Here is a 19,227-nt window from a genome sequence, read left to right on the forward strand (position 1 = left end):
AACGTGAGGGTGAGCAGAGGGGGCACATTGAACAGCGAGAGGAAATATTTATGGCATTTCACAAGTTAAAAATTAAGGACCTAATCCTGCAAAGATTTACATCAGGGCCTATCAGAGTAAACGATAACAAATCTACAACAGTAGATTAAGTGGTTAACCATTAATGCTTCTGAAAATTATTTGGTTGTAACTTTGTCCTTTTTACAGTGAAAATAAAGATTCATCGACTTCAAGTGATACACTGTATTCAATGCTACAATATATTCTACTTACTTAATATACATCCTATAAAAATTACACTAAAAAGAGTTCAAACATTTCATTTATGTTAAAATTAAATATTATAATCTCGTATCTATAGGATAAATTTATACCCAACTCCAGTAAGGCTGTGTTTCTTATTGGAAGAATCTACCAAGATACCATTACCTAACTAAAGCCTTATTTCAATGTTTATGGATGATTTCTGTCACCCTTTCCTGCTTCAACAAACGCTACTTCCTTTCAATATTTTTTAGAACTGCTTACTAGCATCTTTCCATAGCTCATAATTTTGGCTGTGCTATGTTTTAACCTTCAGGTTGCGTTGCATTTTGTTTTCAAGTTAAAGAGTCCTACATGTGCTTAGTTTCAGTATTATTATTATTATTTATTATTATTAAAAAACAAACAAAAAATTGGGAGTCGGGAAGCACAGCTAATCACTACTGGAAGACAATTTGCATTGTGATTTTAAAGCTGATTTCTTGCTCTAGAAGATTTTTTTTGACAGAAGTACTGTACTTTTACAGTAGAATATAAAAATGTAATACTAATTTGTTCCCTCAGCTATTTAGTGTTGACATTACCACTGAATGGAAACTTTATTTTGGAATTAGAACGAACATCTCTCTTTTATAACAGTATATAAGACTATTTTACTATTTACAGATTATATACAGATTACCCTGGCCTAAATGCAATTAGTATATAATCCTGAAACAGAATATACGGTGGTCTCAGATTCTATTCTAATGTAAACAAAAACTTTGAATTCTACAAGGCTTGTTAACATCTCTATTTGCTTTCTCTATTGTTTTTTCAAGTAGCACCAAGCAATTTTAAGATTTTCATTTTTAACCCCTCACAAAAATAATATAGTCAGAGTGCAGAAGCTTATTTACATTAGGATTGGGGAAATTAAATTTCATCAAGTTAGAGTCTCTAGTATACCAAAAGAAACTTTCTGGCATTCATGTGCTTTCGTACATTATGGGAAGAAAATAGTTTCCATTTGTTCCCAAAAAAAAAGTATTTTTATTTCTACTAAGATTTTACTACATGATAAAAAGGATATTATGTAAAATGAAAATAGCTAACATTAACCATTTTACAGTGTCAACTGTTTTCACACATACTTAATTAAGTCTACTGAAAGAGCAGCTATCTATAAAGTATATATTTCTCAACTGAATCCTTACATTGTTACCCAAACTTACTTGAGAAGCTAGAGTTACTCAACTGTTGATAACAGATGGCAGAAGAACCATTCACCATCTCCACCTGGAACTTTGTGCATCTGGTCAGTCAGATAACAGTGACTGCTTTCAGGGGAATAATAATAAAAATATTAATAAGTAAGCACTTATAGTGCACTTTTCATCCAAGGATCTCGAAGTGCTTTATAAAGGAGGGAAATATCCCCATTTTACAGATGAAAAAAAATCGAGGCACAAGAAATAAGGCTAGAATGAGCTCACTTCAGACAGTGACCGATCAACAATCCTAGATTCACATCCCAATGATGTCCATTTGCTGGACTGGAGAACCCTATCTGTTAGTTAATCTCCACTCTAGTTCTGGATGCATTAATTTGTTTTTGTAATCCAGAAGGATTCTTCCAAAAGAGGAGACTACTGCTCAGGCACCTCAACAGTAAAGGTGCCTTTAATCTTGCAAGGATCCACTGACTTCATTAGAGAATTTTTTTCAAAGCCATTAACTAGAAACTTGGTTAACCTTAGCCATTTTCAGTAAAACAATAATGGTACAAATCCAGCAGTAACCCTGATATATTCTATTCTAAATTCCAGCCTCAACTTTCTGAGCAACTCTCAAGGCATACTATTTTCTGGCAAGTGATGTAATCAATTGCACAGTACATAAAACATCACCACTTTACTGCAGTTTGGTTATTCTTCAATAACCATTTGAGACTAAGTATGACAGAATTATTGCTAAGATATATAGTACTATAAAACTTGCATTAAAAGCAACAACTGTACTGATAAGCTACATTAAAAGTTGCACAGTGCCAGTACAGTCTTAACATTTCCTCAGTTTAGTTATTGTGATATAAAACTGCTGAAAACGAATAGTTATTTTAAAAACTATTTAACCTGTCAGGCTGGATACCGAAGGAGCGCTCACACCATCAACTTCAGAAACTAAAACACATGTTAAATAAACAGTTATTTTACAAGCAAACTTAAATTTTATATGTCTTATTAAATATTCACAGTAGTTTCAGGAAACATTCATGTCTTCAAAACTACTATCTACTTCTTGTTCAACCACGATTACTATGCAAAGTTGTATCTTGTTTTTTTCAGTGCTTTTCTGGCAGGTTGTTTTTTTTTGTTTGTTTTTGTTTGTTAAGTCCACCATTCAGTCCAACTTTCCCCTCAGTGATGGCTGAAGGATTCCTTTTTCAATTAGATGAGATTTCAGGGTTTGGTATACATTTAATTGCTGTTCTGGCTGAAGTACCAACAGTTGTTGCAGTAATTTGCTGGGATTTGGACCCCTGCCAATGAAATTTAAGGGAAAAAAATTTAATTCAATAAAAGCTCTAAACCTACCATATAGAAGTGTCATCTTTTGTTTTTCTCCCTACGGTATAAATGCAGTGTCTGCTTTTTGAGAGGTTTTTCTAGGGTAATGATCTCTCCAGAACATGTGTGTTATCTGGTGAGCATAATTGAAACCTGCTTTCTCCGACTGTATCTGTTGAATAAAATGTAATAAGATGTCTTAACTGGGTAAGCCACAAATGTAATATGCATAAAGGCTGCTGCTGGTCGTGGTGAGAATGTGACCGATTCCAAAATTGCTTGCTTTGACTTTCTCACCCTATGTACCTTCCAGGATATTCATGCTAACAAGCTACATGCCGAAGAATGAGCCAAGTGATGTAAGATGAGTGTCGGAGTGATGCCTGTTGCATGTCTTTTGACCACTGGGAAAGGATCTTGAAACAAGAAATCCAAGGGCAGAGAGAACCTTTCTGCTGCAAGTCTCAGCCTAAACATGTTACAAAAACCTCAAATGGTGTTTTGTACATCAATTATAGGAAAACAGACATTTCTGATTATGGCCCTCCGATAGGTGTTTGGTAGGGCATGTCTCTTGTGACTTTTTCCTAAACATAGTTAGATCATGTTTCAGTGACCAAGAAACAAATCACAAGTATACTCGACTATGCTTGCTGATTGCTGACATGATTACAAGATGTTCCTTTTTCACAAGCATAATTCTCAGCAGTTAAAAATAGGCAGAAAACAGCATTTTTCATGGTGTAATGCCTGATCCTTTGTAACAAAACCTGAAGCCTCCTTTCTCATTACTTGCCACTGAGATTAAGTTCTTGCTAGCGAGGGGTCACTTTCTGCAGACCATTTTGACAAAGCCGTTTTCTGCTCTGTACCTGTTGTTGGATAAGCTGTATACTACCCAAATAAATGGGCACTAGGCTAGGCATGGTAGAGGACAATACGTTCATAAAGTTTCTTTAATAGGACACTTTCCAATTCTAGAATTGGAAAGAATCAATCCATAACTCTATTTTCAGGAAATTTCAAGTGTAATTTAAAATATTTTAAATGTATTTATGACAAAGGGTGACAGACATGCATCAGCCACCTATAGTTAAGTCCACACATTTGCGTATTCTTAACTTATGAACAAATACCCAATGTACACATGCATACTGGATATTGTGAGCATAAGTGAGATGCATACAACTACACACCCCTAAATTTGAAAGTCTATCCCCAACCATCTTAAGAACTACAGTGAAAGAAGCTGCCCTGTAATACAGTTGTTATTCTAAAAGCATCCCCTTCAAAGTTGCTGTGGCTGAGAGATAATTTGGCAATGTTTCTAATAAGTGAGATGTCCTAATTAACAATATTTAAAAAAAAAAAATCTGAACCAGGAAGTTAGAAGTCAGATAACTGAAAATGAAGAAGTTTGATAGTTTCTTCTATTTACCTGAAGCCTACAGATTCTCCCCAAGCCACAGAAACTATAAAGGGAATGACAGCAGAACTGCCACTGCTCCAATTACCACAAATAAAAATCAGAATTTAGAGGGGTAATTTCAGATTCATTTTCTTTATATTCAGTTGGGTACATACTCTTACTTTTTCGTTAACTAGTAGTAAAAGAGGAGGATAACATAGCCTGTTGCAAGACCTCTAGAAATTTCATGAGATTTAACAATGGCTCCAATATTCAAGAGATCCCTCTGATCAAACGTAACTGCATAAATCGTGTTTAAAGCTAACCTTCACTGTACCAGCAGAACAGAACTACATGTAATGGAAGAAAGTTGGCTAGATCTCTATATTGACTATATGTATTTATATATGCAAAAAAATACCTTATGAAACTGGTGATATACACATGAACAAAAGTAGCCATCAAGTACTGACAATCAAAGCGATCCATTATTCCGCCATGGCCAGGAATAGTGTCTGCAAAATCCTTTAAGGAAAAAAATGCAGTAGTATAAATGTTCATGTACAATACCTCACTAATCTATTGTTTGTATTACATCAGTGCCTAATTGAGATATAGGCCCCATCATGCTGTACCAACTGAACCGACATATTACCAACACTCTACCAACACATAGTGACAGTCTCTGTCCTAAAGAATTTACCATCCAAACAGGCAAGACAGACAAAGGGCAGGAGGAAGAGGACGGAAACAAAGAGGTGAAGTGACTTGCCCAAGTTCACACAAGAGGTCTGTGGCAGAACTGGGAACAAATTAGGCACTGAACTGCTAGACCAGGACCATCTACCTCTACTCATCGTCCTATTTTGTGCCAAGCCTTCTAATCTTTAAGTATCATCTTCTAGCATCTTGTCTGTATAGGTTCTAATACCTCCCACAGTTGAATACTTTTATCTCCTTTTTCTACCGGAGTGGCAGCTGCTGAAGCATTTATTTTGCATAAAAACATCTTTCCACAAGATGCTCCCTGAATGTTAAAATGGAAAAGGCATCCTGTGATCCAAGGGTCCATATTACTGTTTATTTTACTTCAGCTTTGCAAATCCCCCATATGTTTCATTGATTTCCAAATGTCCTTAATTAAAAAGAATGTTGTGTCTTTATAAATTCATGTGGTATAAGCAATCACTCTCTGGATAAGCATTGTATTCAAACACTATTTTTAATTTTACAAAAGAAAATCTGAAATGGAAGCAGTGCTCAAAAGGACATGCAAACTTTATTGTAGATATAATCAATGATACATTCTAGCAAATTGTCAGCACGTATTCATGTATATTACCATCCATATAAATATTTATGTATAACACAATTTCTTACCTCATTATATAAACAAATATAATGAAGTAACTCGCAAAAGGTAAACAGATACCAAAATGTGTGCACAATGAATCCAGAAAGTGCTAAGATTTGCCAGCATGGAAATCATAGTGCATCTTGAAAACGTATGAAGTTTAAGAACATTATTTGCCAATGCATACTCTGCAACATATCTCTGATTAAGAAGAATACTGTTTCAGAGGCTAATGGTAGCTTGTTATCACATCATGCTGGTTTAGTAGAAAACAAGTGTGTCTAGATCATTATACTCTGAAGTCATCTAATTAAAATTCTAGGAAGTGGCTCCAACAAAGTCTTCATAGGTTTTTTAAAAATCTACAAAAATCTGTACACACCTTGATTTTGAAAGCTCTTTTGAATCCACTAGCAAAAAAGCCTCCAAATGGCCCAATTAAAGATGCAAATGTTGACAAAGCAATGCTGTGCATCTGGAATGGGTACATATTCACTGTTTCCTGCAAGAAGACAACTATTAGCAATAGTATACATTAATTTACAATTATTCCAGATACTCAAGGCCAAACAATATAACATTCAACATAAAGACCTTAACATTATTTTACTAACAGAGAAAATACATTTTGTTGCAAAGCCAACGTGATTCACAGAAAATTTCCAACTTTGCTATTATAAAAGGTACTTGCCTTCATTGCATAGGGGGAAATAGACATGCTATAGAACACACCAATACATATTTTATCTAATGTGAAAAGAATTCCCTGCTCAGTATTACTGAAGTATTTTAATATTTATCTTAGATATAACAAGGGATTTGTCAAATATAACACTTCCCCTTCCCTACCCAATTCTACAGATTCTTTAAACTGATTTGTATCTCCATTTATCAGAAAGAAAGAAAGAAATCTATGGTTAATCATCCTAGTATATAAGATGCAGCTCCAATACCTTCTCAATCTCAGCTCTTTCCAGTTTCCTTCTTTCCTAATGTCTCTTCCTCTTACTGGAAAGGAAAAAAAGATCTTGCCTACTAGCCTTCAAACTTCCGGAAAGAATAACTCTTGCCAGTGTTTGAAAGCCCTCTAATAACCCAGTGTCTCCCTTCCAGGTAACTCACTATCATATTTATGCCTCTCAAATGCTTTGCTGGTGACAGTATGGAGGACTCATGCAACAATCATTCCAGCAGGAGGGGAATGATTACCTCCTTAAGCTCCAGGTCCCAGAAGCAGCCATGTACTTTATGCCTTTTGATAGCTCTAGAAAATTACAAAGTAGCTACTGCAAGAACTCTCCTAGCTGGTGAGATTTCCATTCTCACCAGCCATGAATTCTATAGAGAAAGAAAATGTATTCTTCCCTCTTATATTTTGCACTCAAACTTGTTATATTATACTCATTTCGTTGACTGATTTCATGCATACTTTTTTTAATTGAGCTTCTGGTCTGTTAGATACGTCAGACAGGAAAGTTGTTCTATTATCAGCAGAGATTCCTAGTCTACAGACTTCCATTCTTACCTCAAGATTAAGAGACTGCTGGGATATTCTGTAACAACTTAATATCCTAAATGTGCCTCTCTCCTGCAGTCCTCTATGATCACAGTCATGGCACCCAGTCCTTCAGAGAAGAGAGCTCGTGATGACCTATTTAAATACCAGAGAATTCCTGACCTCCTAATCGGTGTCTATACGGATTATGGCCTAGCATTCCTAAATTGTATATTCCCAGTTTGTATCACAGCCACCAGTCTCCTGGTTTGGGGGCTCACAGGAGACTGCTTCAACGCAGAGGTTTTTGGTCGGGACAAAACAATATCTAAAACATCAACCTGATTGAATGACAGGAAGTCCTTTAGATTTTGACTCTTTTGGAAGTCCATTCTGTTGCAGAAGTATGCAATTAACAACTGTGATTGGGTTTGTGTTGAATATTAATAATCAGGAAAACACCAACAGTGGTGAGAGATCATCCAGTTTGGTTTCTGAGCAAAACCCCTCTTGCTTTGGCAGTGGGCAGCATGATGCCTGCAGGGAAGGACAACTGGGTACAAAATTTTAAAACCAGATAAATGGAGTTCATGCCTTTATGACTGTGTTCAACAGGACATGTGAGACATTAAAGCCCTCTCCATCAACTGACTTGCAAGAGCTTTGACAAAACTGACTTAGTACCGTGTTTGGAGCTATAGCCGCTTGTCAATGCAAACATATAGTTTCCTATTGGACCACTGCAGGATTGGGTTACATTCCCTCTTTCTTTACTGAAAGGTCAAATGAACTGGGCAGAAACCATTCTGGCTTCCTTCCATGAATGTACAGAATCTGGCAGCAAGGGTACATCTAAGACCACATCCCTTCATAGAGGGCAGATTCCCCTTTATGAATCTGGGCCAATTCTATAACTCTTTAGACAGAGTAACATACATAAGTGGGGTTCTCTTGAGGTGGACTGTTGAACAAACTGCTTCTGTGACACATGCCAGATTATTCCCATGGGTGGCACTGTGCAGAAGCTAGGTGTCCTCCTCTAGGGAATTCTCAAGAAACTGAAAACAAATTCCCTTAGCCATCTCTCTAGTCAGGGGCCTCAGCTTGCACACTAAGGTTAGATTTCACCCTTATATTGCTCTTAAGGGCCAAGCTTTTATTTTATGAAGGTTTGCAATTCATTAAGTAGTCCTTCAAGGAGATTTATTTTAGGCCTCAAAGCGATGATATATTCCCCCACTTTGAGTTTATTGGAATGAGTCCTTTTATCCCCTTAAATTTTGTTTTTTAAAAGCCATAATCATGGTTTAAGTGATATGAGAACTACTGTGGCAGCTTTAGCTATAATTCCTCTGTCTTCCATTTTTGGAAGATGATTGGACATTCATCCAAAAGTTAATACTCTCATCTGAAACAATCTGTGGTTTGTAGTTAGATCAGGGGTGGGTAAACTTTTTGACCTGAGGGCCACATCTGGTTTCCGAAATTGTATGGAGGGCCGGTTAGTGGAGGCTGTGCCTCCCCAAACAGCCAGGCGTGGCGTAGCGTGGCATGGCCCGGCCCCGCCCCCTATCCGAACCCTCCCCTCCTCCCCCCCCCCGCTTCTTGCCCCCTGATGGCCCCTGAACCCCCCGCCCCTGACTGTCCCCCGGCCACCCCATCCAACCCCCCCTCTCCTTCCAGACTGCCCCCCGGAACCCCTACCCCCATTCAACTACCCTGTTCCCCGGCCTCTGACCGCCCCAACACTTAGCCACACCCCCGCCCCGACTACCCCCCAAACTCCTCTGCCCTCTATCCAACCCCCCCGCTCCCTGCCCCCTTACCGCGCTGCCTGGAGCACCGGTGGCTGACAGCGTTACAGCTGCGCCGCCCAGAGCACCAGGACAGGCAGCCGCGCTGCCCGGCTGGAGCCAGCCACACCGCCCAGAGCATTGCGCTGGTGGCACAGTGAGCTGAGGCTGCAGGGAGGGGAAACAGCAGGGGACGGGACAGGAGCTAGCCTCCCGGGCCAGGAGCTCAGGGGCCGGGCAGGAGGGTCCCACGGGCCGGATGTGGCCCGTAGTTTGCCCACCTCTGAGTTAGATTCTTCCCATCTTGTTTCCACGGTGTTTTAATTTATTAGATGTTAAGGAACTTTCAAATTTTTACAATGCCAGGACAAAAGATTACCGAAGTGCAATTTACATCACGAAAACCAGATGCCATGAAGAGTATGGTTTATGTTCCAAGGACTATACTGAAGAAGAAAACATCAAGGTGGGGGATTTTTGCTACCAATAAAAGGATATTCCACAAAAAGAACTGCAGCTTTCCTGGCAGAAATGTGTATTAAAGGCAGAGACTTGGCTATTCTTCACACATTCTATCTTGTAGCATACACTGAACCTGCTCTCTGTTTAAAATGCTCCATTTGACAGGTAAGGGTTGATACGACAACGTATAGGTAAGCTCAGTGCTTTGTTAGCGCTTCCTTTACCAGTTCAGCATAAGGAATTTGAGGATGGGGAAGAGGAGGTGACGTACAACAAGAGAAAATTACTTACCAGTAATTCTGTTTTTGTCATAGTCTTCTCCTCTTCCCCTCGAAGGAGGGGAGTGATGGACTGTTCTATTTTGTTTCTGTTTGGTTGCTTTGGAATTTTCTGATTGAAGGAAAGGGAATGGAGCTGCGCTTTTTATACTGGATTGACTGACAATCTGCTGTTTCCTTATAGGTGGAGGTACAACAGCTCACTCCAAAGAATCTGTAGGATGGGCGTGAGGAGGGAAGGAGATCACTAAGTCACACAGAGTTACCAGTCAGTAATTTTCCCTTATTCTACACAGAATTAAGGATTTCAAACATCTTGTGTGTGCTTGACTTGGACAGGAGGGTGATGTCCAGCCTAACACATGTTGCGCACATGTTGGATAAATGCCGTAACTGTTTCCTTTTCAATCTCTTTCCCAAACAAAATGTGCCAAACTTTTTGGAGTTTTAACTCAAGTTCTAATGGGCCTAAGAATCAGGCCTTAACTCTTAAAGTAAAACTTTGTGTACAATTCATCACAAGACAGAACGGCTGACTTGCAGAAATAAACTTTGTTAATGACACCAGATTGCTCTCTCACAATATATTTTGGTTATAAAATCAAAGTCTTCCATTTCCATGAGATGTACAGCATGAGTTGTGAGAGTGCAAGATCCCCCACACAACTCCACCAAATATGCCTCAATTACGTTCTGGAGTGACACCCTCCACCGACCCATGGGTGACACTACTTCCTTCTACATATTCATTCAATCCCTGGCTTTTGAGACAAACTAGGTCACCTTTAACAATAATATTTAATGTACAAAAGTAGGCAAATAAAAATTCAATTTTAACGGAAGTTTTTTTTTTCCTTACCCTTCCCAACACATCCTGCAGAAATGGGGGTACAGAGTAGTTCTGTATCTGGAAGAGCTCTGACGGTGCACACTCTGTAACAAATCTGTTTGTTTCACTATTGTATTCCACTGGACATACAAAATACTGATACTGAGCCAAAAGGTAGGCAAACTGAAACGCAAATCAAGAGAGTTATGATGTATTTATTTCTTGCTGAAGTCACACTTGATAGTATTGCTTTCATATGGTTGATGTATGGTTGACAGTAGTTAAAAAGTATTTGGTTACAAAATGGTTCCAAAGTGGATAGAACATCCCTTCTGAGATTGGGGACTCCTCACTAAGCCGGCTAAGATGGACATTCAGCACATTACTAAAATATCACTAACTTTTGTTATTTTTTTTTTAGATCCCCTGAGGTCATGCCAGCTGATTGTTTCCTTACTACAACCAACAATACATCAGGAGACGCTGATAATGACTATGTGTTGTTTCTTACACTTCACCTTTAAATGAAATCTTGATTTTAAGAAACAAAGCACATCTACAATTTTTTTGATTTTGTGATTTTCACAAGCCTCTGTTATAAGTTATATACGTTAACTACAATCTATAGTTATTTTATTTCATGCATACCATAAATTTAAGCTAGCTGTCTAAACGCATGGATACTGTATCAAGAAAGATGGCATTTTTAAATCAAACAAATGTAAATCACTGTCATTTTATTGAGTGTGAAGAAGGCCATTAATAGATTTCAATTACAAAATAAGTGTATATTTATTCTCACCAGAACTATAACATTTATAACGGATACAAACTCTTACCAAGAATAGGAAACAATATGTAATCTGGCAGATATGGTTAGTACAAAAAAGTTTAGCGTTTCCGCAACCATTTACTGTAGTTAGAAAATGATATATGCTTTGCAATTACTTATCAGTGGTGGAATGAATTCTCTTGATAACAAGCGATCACCACTTCTATACACCATAATAGCAGATTGACAACTGAAACAATGCTGCTGTCAAATTTAAGAATCACAAGTTAAAGATTGAAACTAGAAAAGGAAAATCCTGCAGCTACTTACAATAAATCCAAATGCAACAGTGGAAAAGAAACCTCCAATGAACCCTTCCCAGGTCTTTTTAGGAGACAGCTAATCACAAAAAGAGAAGGAGTTGATATAATTAACAATTTATATCATGATACTTTTGTTGCACAACCACCAGAATTAAACACTTAGGGCTTGGCTTTCGAAGTATACATGCACTACTGAGTGCAGACATTTCCATGCAAATAACTGTCTATGTGGGCATACGTGTAGGTAAGTGAACAAGCACATCACAGAATGACTTCTACAGTTAAGGTTGCCCAGCACTGACCCTGTTTTCAGTCGCTTACAATTTTGACAAAAATTAAACCATTTGGGCTGAAATTTTCCATGCCAGAATTTTGCCTCAGGCTGAATTTTTTTTCTTTTTTGGTAAGCTTCAGCTAAAACAGTTCAGCCATTTCCAAGAACAAGATAGGCAGTACATGCCCTTTCAAGCAAAGAAAGATCAGCTGGGAAAACAAAAGAAGGCTTCTCATAAGAACATAAGAATGGCCATACTGGGTCAGACCAAAGGTCCATCCAGCCCAGTATCCTGTCTACCGACAGTGGCCAATGCCAGGTGCCCCAGAGGGAGTGAACCTAACAGATAATGATCAAGTGGTCTCTCTCCTGCTGTCCATCACCACCCTCTGACAAACAGAGGCTAGGGACACCATTCCTTACCCATCCTGGCTAATAGCCATTAATGGACTTAACCTCCATGAATTTATCCAGTTCTCTTTTAAACCCTGTTATAGTCCTAGCCTTCACAACCTCCTCAGGCAAGGAGTTCCACAGGTTGACTGTGCGCTGTGTGAAGAAGAACTTCCTTTATTTGTTTTAAACCTGCTGCCCATTAATTTCATTTGGTGGCTCCTAGTTCTTATATTATGGGAACAAGTAAATAACTTTTCCTTATTCACCTTCTCCATACCACTCATGATTTTATATACCTCTATCATATCCCCCCTTAGTCTCCTCTATTCCAAGCTGAAAAGTCCTAGCCTCTTTAATCTCTCCTCATATGGGACCCGTTCCAAACCCCTAATCATTTTAGTTGCCCTTCTCTGAACCTTTTCTAATGCCAGTATATCTTTTTTGAGATGAGGAGACCACATCTGTACGCAGTGTTCAAGATGTGGGCGTACCATGGATTTATATAAGGGCAATAAGATCTTCTCAGTGTTATTCTCTATCCCTTTTTGAATGATTCCAAACATCCTTTTTGCGTTTTTGACTGACGCTGCACACTGCATGAACATCTTCAGAGAACTATCCACGATGACCCCAAGATCTCTTTTCCGATTAGTTGTACCTCAGGGCAGGTAATCATACATGCTACACTGAGCGCAATAAACAAGATAGCCCCCACTCTGCTGCTGGGCTTCTGCCTGCATTCTCTCCTACAGCTACCTAGGTTAATGATAGGGGGTTTGTTTAAATCAAACAGTTTTGATTACAGTTTAGTCTAAAGGTTTTAAAGAATGGCAAGTGTACCTTGCCCCCTTCCCATTCGAAACTCCCTATTATAAGCTTTATAAAGCCCTGGCCTTCCTGATAGCCCCGCCCCCTGACTAAGGCTCAGCCAATGAACAGAGGCTTCTAGATTTCAGCCCTTGTTTAGAAGCTCACAGCTTCCAACTGCTGGCCACAGCATACGGTCCTTCAAACAAACACACATAGACAGACAAACACAAGTAAACCCCAAACACAAACACACAGACAGCCACTTACCCCAAATGACTGCTATCCTAGCTAACTGGAATATGAAGAACTACCTTATCTTCCCTGCACCAGTAGAACAATCACCTAAAATTACACATTTGGTCATGTGATTCAAGTACACAACTCCTCAAGTAGATTGTATCAAGACAGTTACATAAAGCTCTATAGAGATCTAACAGCTCAGCTCCTTAACACAAGGAGAAACCTTTAGGAAGACCGACTAATAAGGTCTGTCATTTTCTAACCATCAGTTCCTTTCCATAAGCCCTAACTGTACAGGTTTAATTATAAAAACCCAAGCTCATGAGAGGGTTGAGCTAAGACTGCTATATGCAAAATATTATATTCAAAAAGCAATGGTTTCATCTAATTAAATCACCACTTCCCTAAAGAAGAGAGTTCCTGTTAACTTAGTTCCATAAGAATGTCACCAAGCACAATTTGGGGAATCTGACTATCGACTAAAAAACAAAACAAAACAAAAACACTGAAGAATAAAGAACTAGATAACAGCAAAATCTTTTTTTGCAAACGAGTAAAATACCAAAGATTTATTACCAAGAGAAAAAAATGTGTTTATGTTTGTGAAGATCTTGAACAAATCATGCTTGACCCCTTGATTACTCTGCTAAGGAGATATATAGTCTAGGTGTTTTCCTAATTGCTTTTGTTCTCTGCAAATAGAACGCCATCACCTGTCAGACTTCAAAACAGTGGAGCCTTTTCTCCTCACCAGAAGCATGATGTTTTGGAAAAAATACCAGTAAGTGGATGATTTGATTTATGTGAAACTCATAAATTACTTAAGGGATGAATTTTGGGTAGCGGCGAAGAGAGACCTTCTCTTTAATAAAAAGTGGTATGCGGCGGATCTGCCATGAGTGCTCCCAACTTGCTCACCCTTCTGGCTGATGTGATAGGGACTAGGAAGGCAACTTTCATTGAGAGGTGGGACATGAAACAGGTGGCTATTCGTTCAAAAGGAAATCTAGTAAGGACTGAAAGGACAACATTAAGATCCAATTGTGGTGTTAGTTTTCTGTTGTTGGATGAGTGAAGGTAGTATGGCCCTCAACCTGAGAAGGTAAGGCAGTGATTGCTGCGAGATGGACCCTAGCTGATGGATAGGCCCAATGTCTTGAGGGTGAATAGATGTCTAAAATGACAGGAAACCCAATGGCTTTTGGAGATAACTGATGCTGTTGTGACCAAGAGGAGAAACATTTCCATTTGGCCAAATAGTATCTCCTGATACAATCCTTCCTGCTTTGGAAGAGAATGTATTGGACCGCCACCAACATGAGCACTCTACATCTGATGCCCATCCAAATACCAGGCCATGAATAGCAGAGGGCCCAGGTTGGGGTTACTGGTTTCACCATTGTGTTGCATCAGTCGATCTGGAAATGGCTGGATGCTGATGGGAGGAAGGGTTGAGATCTTCAGGAGGTTCAAAAAGCAATACAGTCTCGGCCAGTTGGGCACAATGAAGAGAATCCAAGCCTGCAAATTTTTCACAGAACTCGTGGTATTAGTGGGATGAGAGGAAAGGCAAATCTGAGGTGGCCCATCCAAAGTAGCAGAAAGGTGTAGCTTTTTGAGCCTGGCCCAGAGCTGCTCTGGAGCAGTACGGGGTATTTTTCTTGTTTGCCTGTGCGGCAATGAGGTCCCAAGATGGCACTCCTCACAGGGTGGAGATCTCATTCCGCACAAAATATCTCCCATTTGTGATCTATGGGAAAAAAGCCTACATCTGGCCACACTATGGACTACGTTTTAAAAAAGCATAACGTCTATACATTAAAATGAGTATTCAGTCTGGCAAAATACTAGAGAAATTTTATTCCATAAGTTTTGAATGAACCTTGGAATGTCTGTGTGAAAACCAAGGTTAGATTGTTGCAAGTCTGCTATACTAGTAATTCCAGGACAGTTGTATCTACTTATTTACAATAAATTAAAAAAAAGAGTAGAAAATTGTTATGATAATACCTTAATTAATGGAGTTCTCCCAAAGAAGAATCCAAAAATGTAAGCAGTAATATCATTGCAGATAACACTTGAGATTGGAACCAGAAACCTAAGGAATAAAATAGAAAGATTTCAGGGGGGAAATACTGACCTAAAACTGAAAGACCACATAGAATATTCATTGTTTAAACCCCAAAATGGTACTATTCTCTTGCTTTATTCAGCAAGCACTGACAACATGTAGTAAGTTTCTAGTTAAGCCAACCTGCTTGGTTTTGCAAATTCCAGAAGTTTAGCTACACCTATTTTAGCTTCTATTCAACAAAGCAAGCAAGACCTACCAAAGTATTTAGAGATAGCACCTTTGACTTGAGTACTGAATTTGCACATCAGCTGGAAGACTTTTGTATCATAACAGATTTGAATATCGGTACTACACGTAACAAAAACAGAAACAAACAGGAACAGAGTCACAAGATAATGACACGATCACATCAAGCCAAGCAACTTCCTTATTAAAAAAAAAAAAAAAAAATCTAAGGACAGCTATAATTTTTTTTTTTTTTTTTTTTTAAAGGTCTCCTTTCTGTCCCCGCAATAATAGAATACTTGTAATAGATTATGGCAGATGCTATATACTACATTCTCCAGTGAGTTCTCTCCCTACTTTCTCCTGTAGGTCTATTAGTCTTCCTTTACTCCTTTTGAAAGTTAAAATACACATTGACACAATAGTGGGCACTTCTGCAGACAGACATAAAACATGACTATTTCAGTAGTAACTGGAACTCACCAACAAAAGCTGTAATAGGCAGAAAAGGAATCAGGCTGAACTTTGACAGAATCACTTAATTATAAGTAATAGGCTTACTCAGAAAAATCATGGAAATATAGGGCTTCAAGGGACCTCAAGAGGTCATCTAGTCCAGCCTCCTGCACTGAGGCAGAACCAAGTATACCTAGATCATCTCTGAGACGTCTGTCTAGCCTGTTCTTGAAAACCTCCAATAATGGGGATTTCACAACCTCCCTTAGAAGCATTGGAATAGGCTTTCTAGGGAGGCTGTGGAATATCCCAAAACACTGGTTCATACAAGAAGTTTTAAAACTTGTTAAGGGATTTGTTATGCAAGTGCACTCAAATTTGGGGTTTTTTTGTTGTTTTTTTCCAACTGCATCTTTCATCTGTAATCAATCCCACAATTACTGCAATTTTGTGTGTACTGTGAAAGTAAAAAGCAATTCATGCAAGGCAGTGCACTTTGAAGCCCACAGATGAGCTCCTGCGTGCTTGCTTAGTCTTTCACAACTGAAGATGTAGCCCAAAATTCAATCTGTGTTCAGCAGAGTGAAAGGATATTCCCTACCTTTAGTAAGCAATTTAGTTTGCAGTAGTAAAGTTTAATTACACCATTGTAGTTTAACACCAGCACAGAAGTGAGTAGGGATTTATTTGATCCTCAGATGGCCCAACCAGTTTCACTTAAAATTTAAATAGAAAATAGAAGTATTTTGACTCTTGATAATTGGAACTACTTATATATGAAATTAAGTATTTAAAAAAAGAAGAACTGATAAAACACAAAAGCATAATTTACTATAAAGCTTGACTTGTTCACATGACCACTGTGTACCAAAAAATGGAAATACTTTTTGGTTATTTTAGCTCAACTTCATGTACAACAAAACAAAGTCTGACAAGTAATACAAGATGAGCTTGTTTGTGTACTAAAGTTATCCTTGCCGGACACTTAACAATTTAGTATTTTTACTGAAAATCATTCTGGCACAATTGTCAAAGAAGATTGGGAATAAAGGATTGCTTTAGGAGGGTTTTCTATACATTATTTGGGTCAAGACTTTCAAAATTTGGTGCCTGAAGTTAGGCTCCTAGATAAGTGTCCTATTTACAGTAGTGCTAAGCAACCAGCAGCTCCCAGTTAGTTCAATGAGAGCTGCTGGGTCCTCATAATTTTGAAACTCAGAACACATTTACTTTAGCTCTCAGTTCATCAAGGTACTTAAACATGTGCCTAACATGCAAATAATACCATCCCTAGTCAACAAATTATTTAAGCATGTGCTTAACTTTAAAGACAAGTCCCAATGACTTCAATAGGACTTGAGCATACGCTTAAGTGCTTTGCTGAATAGGGATGGGCAAAGCCGGTGCTACCATTAAGGCAAACTAGGTGGTTGCCTAGCGCGCCAAGATTTGGGGGCGCCAAAAAGCGGTGCCCCCAATTTTTTTTTTTTTTTTAAACAGCATTCCTGGGCTGGGCTGCTGGCGGCACGCTGACACGTGCAGCTCAGACTCCCTCTCACAGCGCAGCAGCCGCTCCACTTCTCCCACCTCCCAGGCTTGCGGCGCCAATCAGCTGTTTGGCGCCGCAAGCCTGGGAGGGGAGGAGAATTAGAGCGGGGGCGGCATGCTCGGGGAGGAGGCAGAGCAGAGGTGAGCTGGGGTGGGGAGCTGCCGCACGGCTCCCCGGGCCGGGGAGCTGCCGCAGGGCTGGGGGGGAGGCGCCTAGGGCGCGAAACTTCCTTGCACCGGCCCCGGGGATGGGATTACTCGTGTGCTTAAATATCTTGCTGATGTGGGGCCATAGGCACCAAAATGTGGATTAAGGACCCTACATTAGGATATTCATTTTTAAAAAAATCTTTACCTTGGCCTCTAGCAGACATTTTTCTCTGGACCAAGATTTTGCGCAACGTTACATGAGTGTAAAACCAGAGTAAACCTATTAATTTCACTGGAGTTACTCCTGGACTTACAATGTAAGAGGCCCTCAGATTTGCAAGAAAAATGTAGCATACAAAAGAGTCCGGTCCTCTACTAATTTCTGATATTTTAAAATGTTATAAAAAGTAGTCCTTACTAGACTTCTGCCAACAAAATTGTAAAATGGACTAAATTCTACTAGCAGGTAGATGAAGACATCTGATAGTGCTTTTACAAGACCTAAGTTACACAAACTGAAATACATACATATGCAATAAAATTACAAGTCTGCTTATTACAGTTCCCTTACCAGATCATGCCTTCAAACAGATTTTGGATGACAAGATGAGACTGAGTTACAGTGATCAGCAAAGTGACATGAGTCCATGCGAACTGTTAACAGTGCAACAACATAATTAGTGAAAACACAGATCAATACACATAGTTAAAGACCGAATTTCAGCTAAAGAAGCTGCACAGGAGCTCAAAGGAAAGACCAGGCTGAGTGACAATGCAAGAGATGTATGCACACAATGTATAACAATTTAAATTAATTTCTGAAACACAGCAATCACAATCATGGACAATCACAGTCCCGGACTTTTTAATCTATCCTTGTATGGAAGCTGTTCCACATCCCTAACCATTTTTGCTGCCCTTCTCTGTACCTTTTCCAATTTCAATATATCTTTTTTTAAATGAGGCAACTAGAACTGCACACAGTATTCAAGGTGTAGGCGTACCATAGATTTATATAGTGGCATTATGGTATTTCCTATTTCATTATCTATCACCTTCCTAACGGTACCTAGCATTATATTAGCTTTTTGATCACCACTGCACACTGAGTAATGTCTTCAGAGAACTATCCACAAATGACTCCAAAATCTCATTCTTGAGTGGTAAAGGTAATCTAGAACCCATCATTTTATAGGTATAGTTATGATTATTTTTCCCCATGTGCGCTACTTTGCATTTATCAGCACTAAATTTCACCAGCCATTTTGTTGTCCACTCACCCAGTTTTATGAGATCCCTCTCTAACTCTCTGCAGTCAACTTTGGACTTAACTATCTTGAGTAATTTTGTACCATCTGTAAACTTTGCCAGTTCACTGTTCACCCCTTTTTCCAGATCATTTATGAATATGTTGAACAGCACTAGCTCCAGTAAAGATCCTTTGGGAATCCCACTATTTACCACTCTCCATTATGAAAACTCACCATTTATTCCAACCCCTATCTTTTAACCAATTACTGATCCATG

At 38.9% G+C, this 19,227-nt stretch overlaps 1 protein-coding gene across 1 annotated transcript in view; it reads right to left on the reverse strand.

The window, feature by feature from the left end:
• Positions 1-2,646: 2,646 nt before the first annotated feature.
• The window catches only part of CDS1 (CDP-diacylglycerol synthase 1), a 53,561-nt gene continuing 36,980 nt past the window's right edge, over positions 2,647-19,227 (reverse strand). The window contains exons 7-13 of the mRNA XM_065405146.1: positions 18,272-18,354; positions 15,258-15,345; positions 11,535-11,603; positions 10,463-10,615; positions 5,958-6,077; positions 4,643-4,746; positions 2,647-2,785 (exon numbers count right to left, since the gene is read on the reverse strand). Coding sequence (XP_065261218.1) covers positions 2,647-2,785; positions 4,643-4,746; positions 5,958-6,077; positions 10,463-10,615; positions 11,535-11,603; positions 15,258-15,345; positions 18,272-18,354 — 756 coding nt within the window. The remainder of the gene's footprint in view (positions 2,786-4,642; positions 4,747-5,957; positions 6,078-10,462; positions 10,616-11,534; positions 11,604-15,257; positions 15,346-18,271; positions 18,355-19,227) is intronic.

This window comes from Emys orbicularis, chromosome 5 (genome assembly GCF_028017835.1).
Source record: "Emys orbicularis isolate rEmyOrb1 chromosome 5, rEmyOrb1.hap1, whole genome shotgun sequence".
Classification (NCBI taxonomy): Eukaryota; Metazoa; Chordata; order Testudines; family Emydidae; genus Emys; species Emys orbicularis.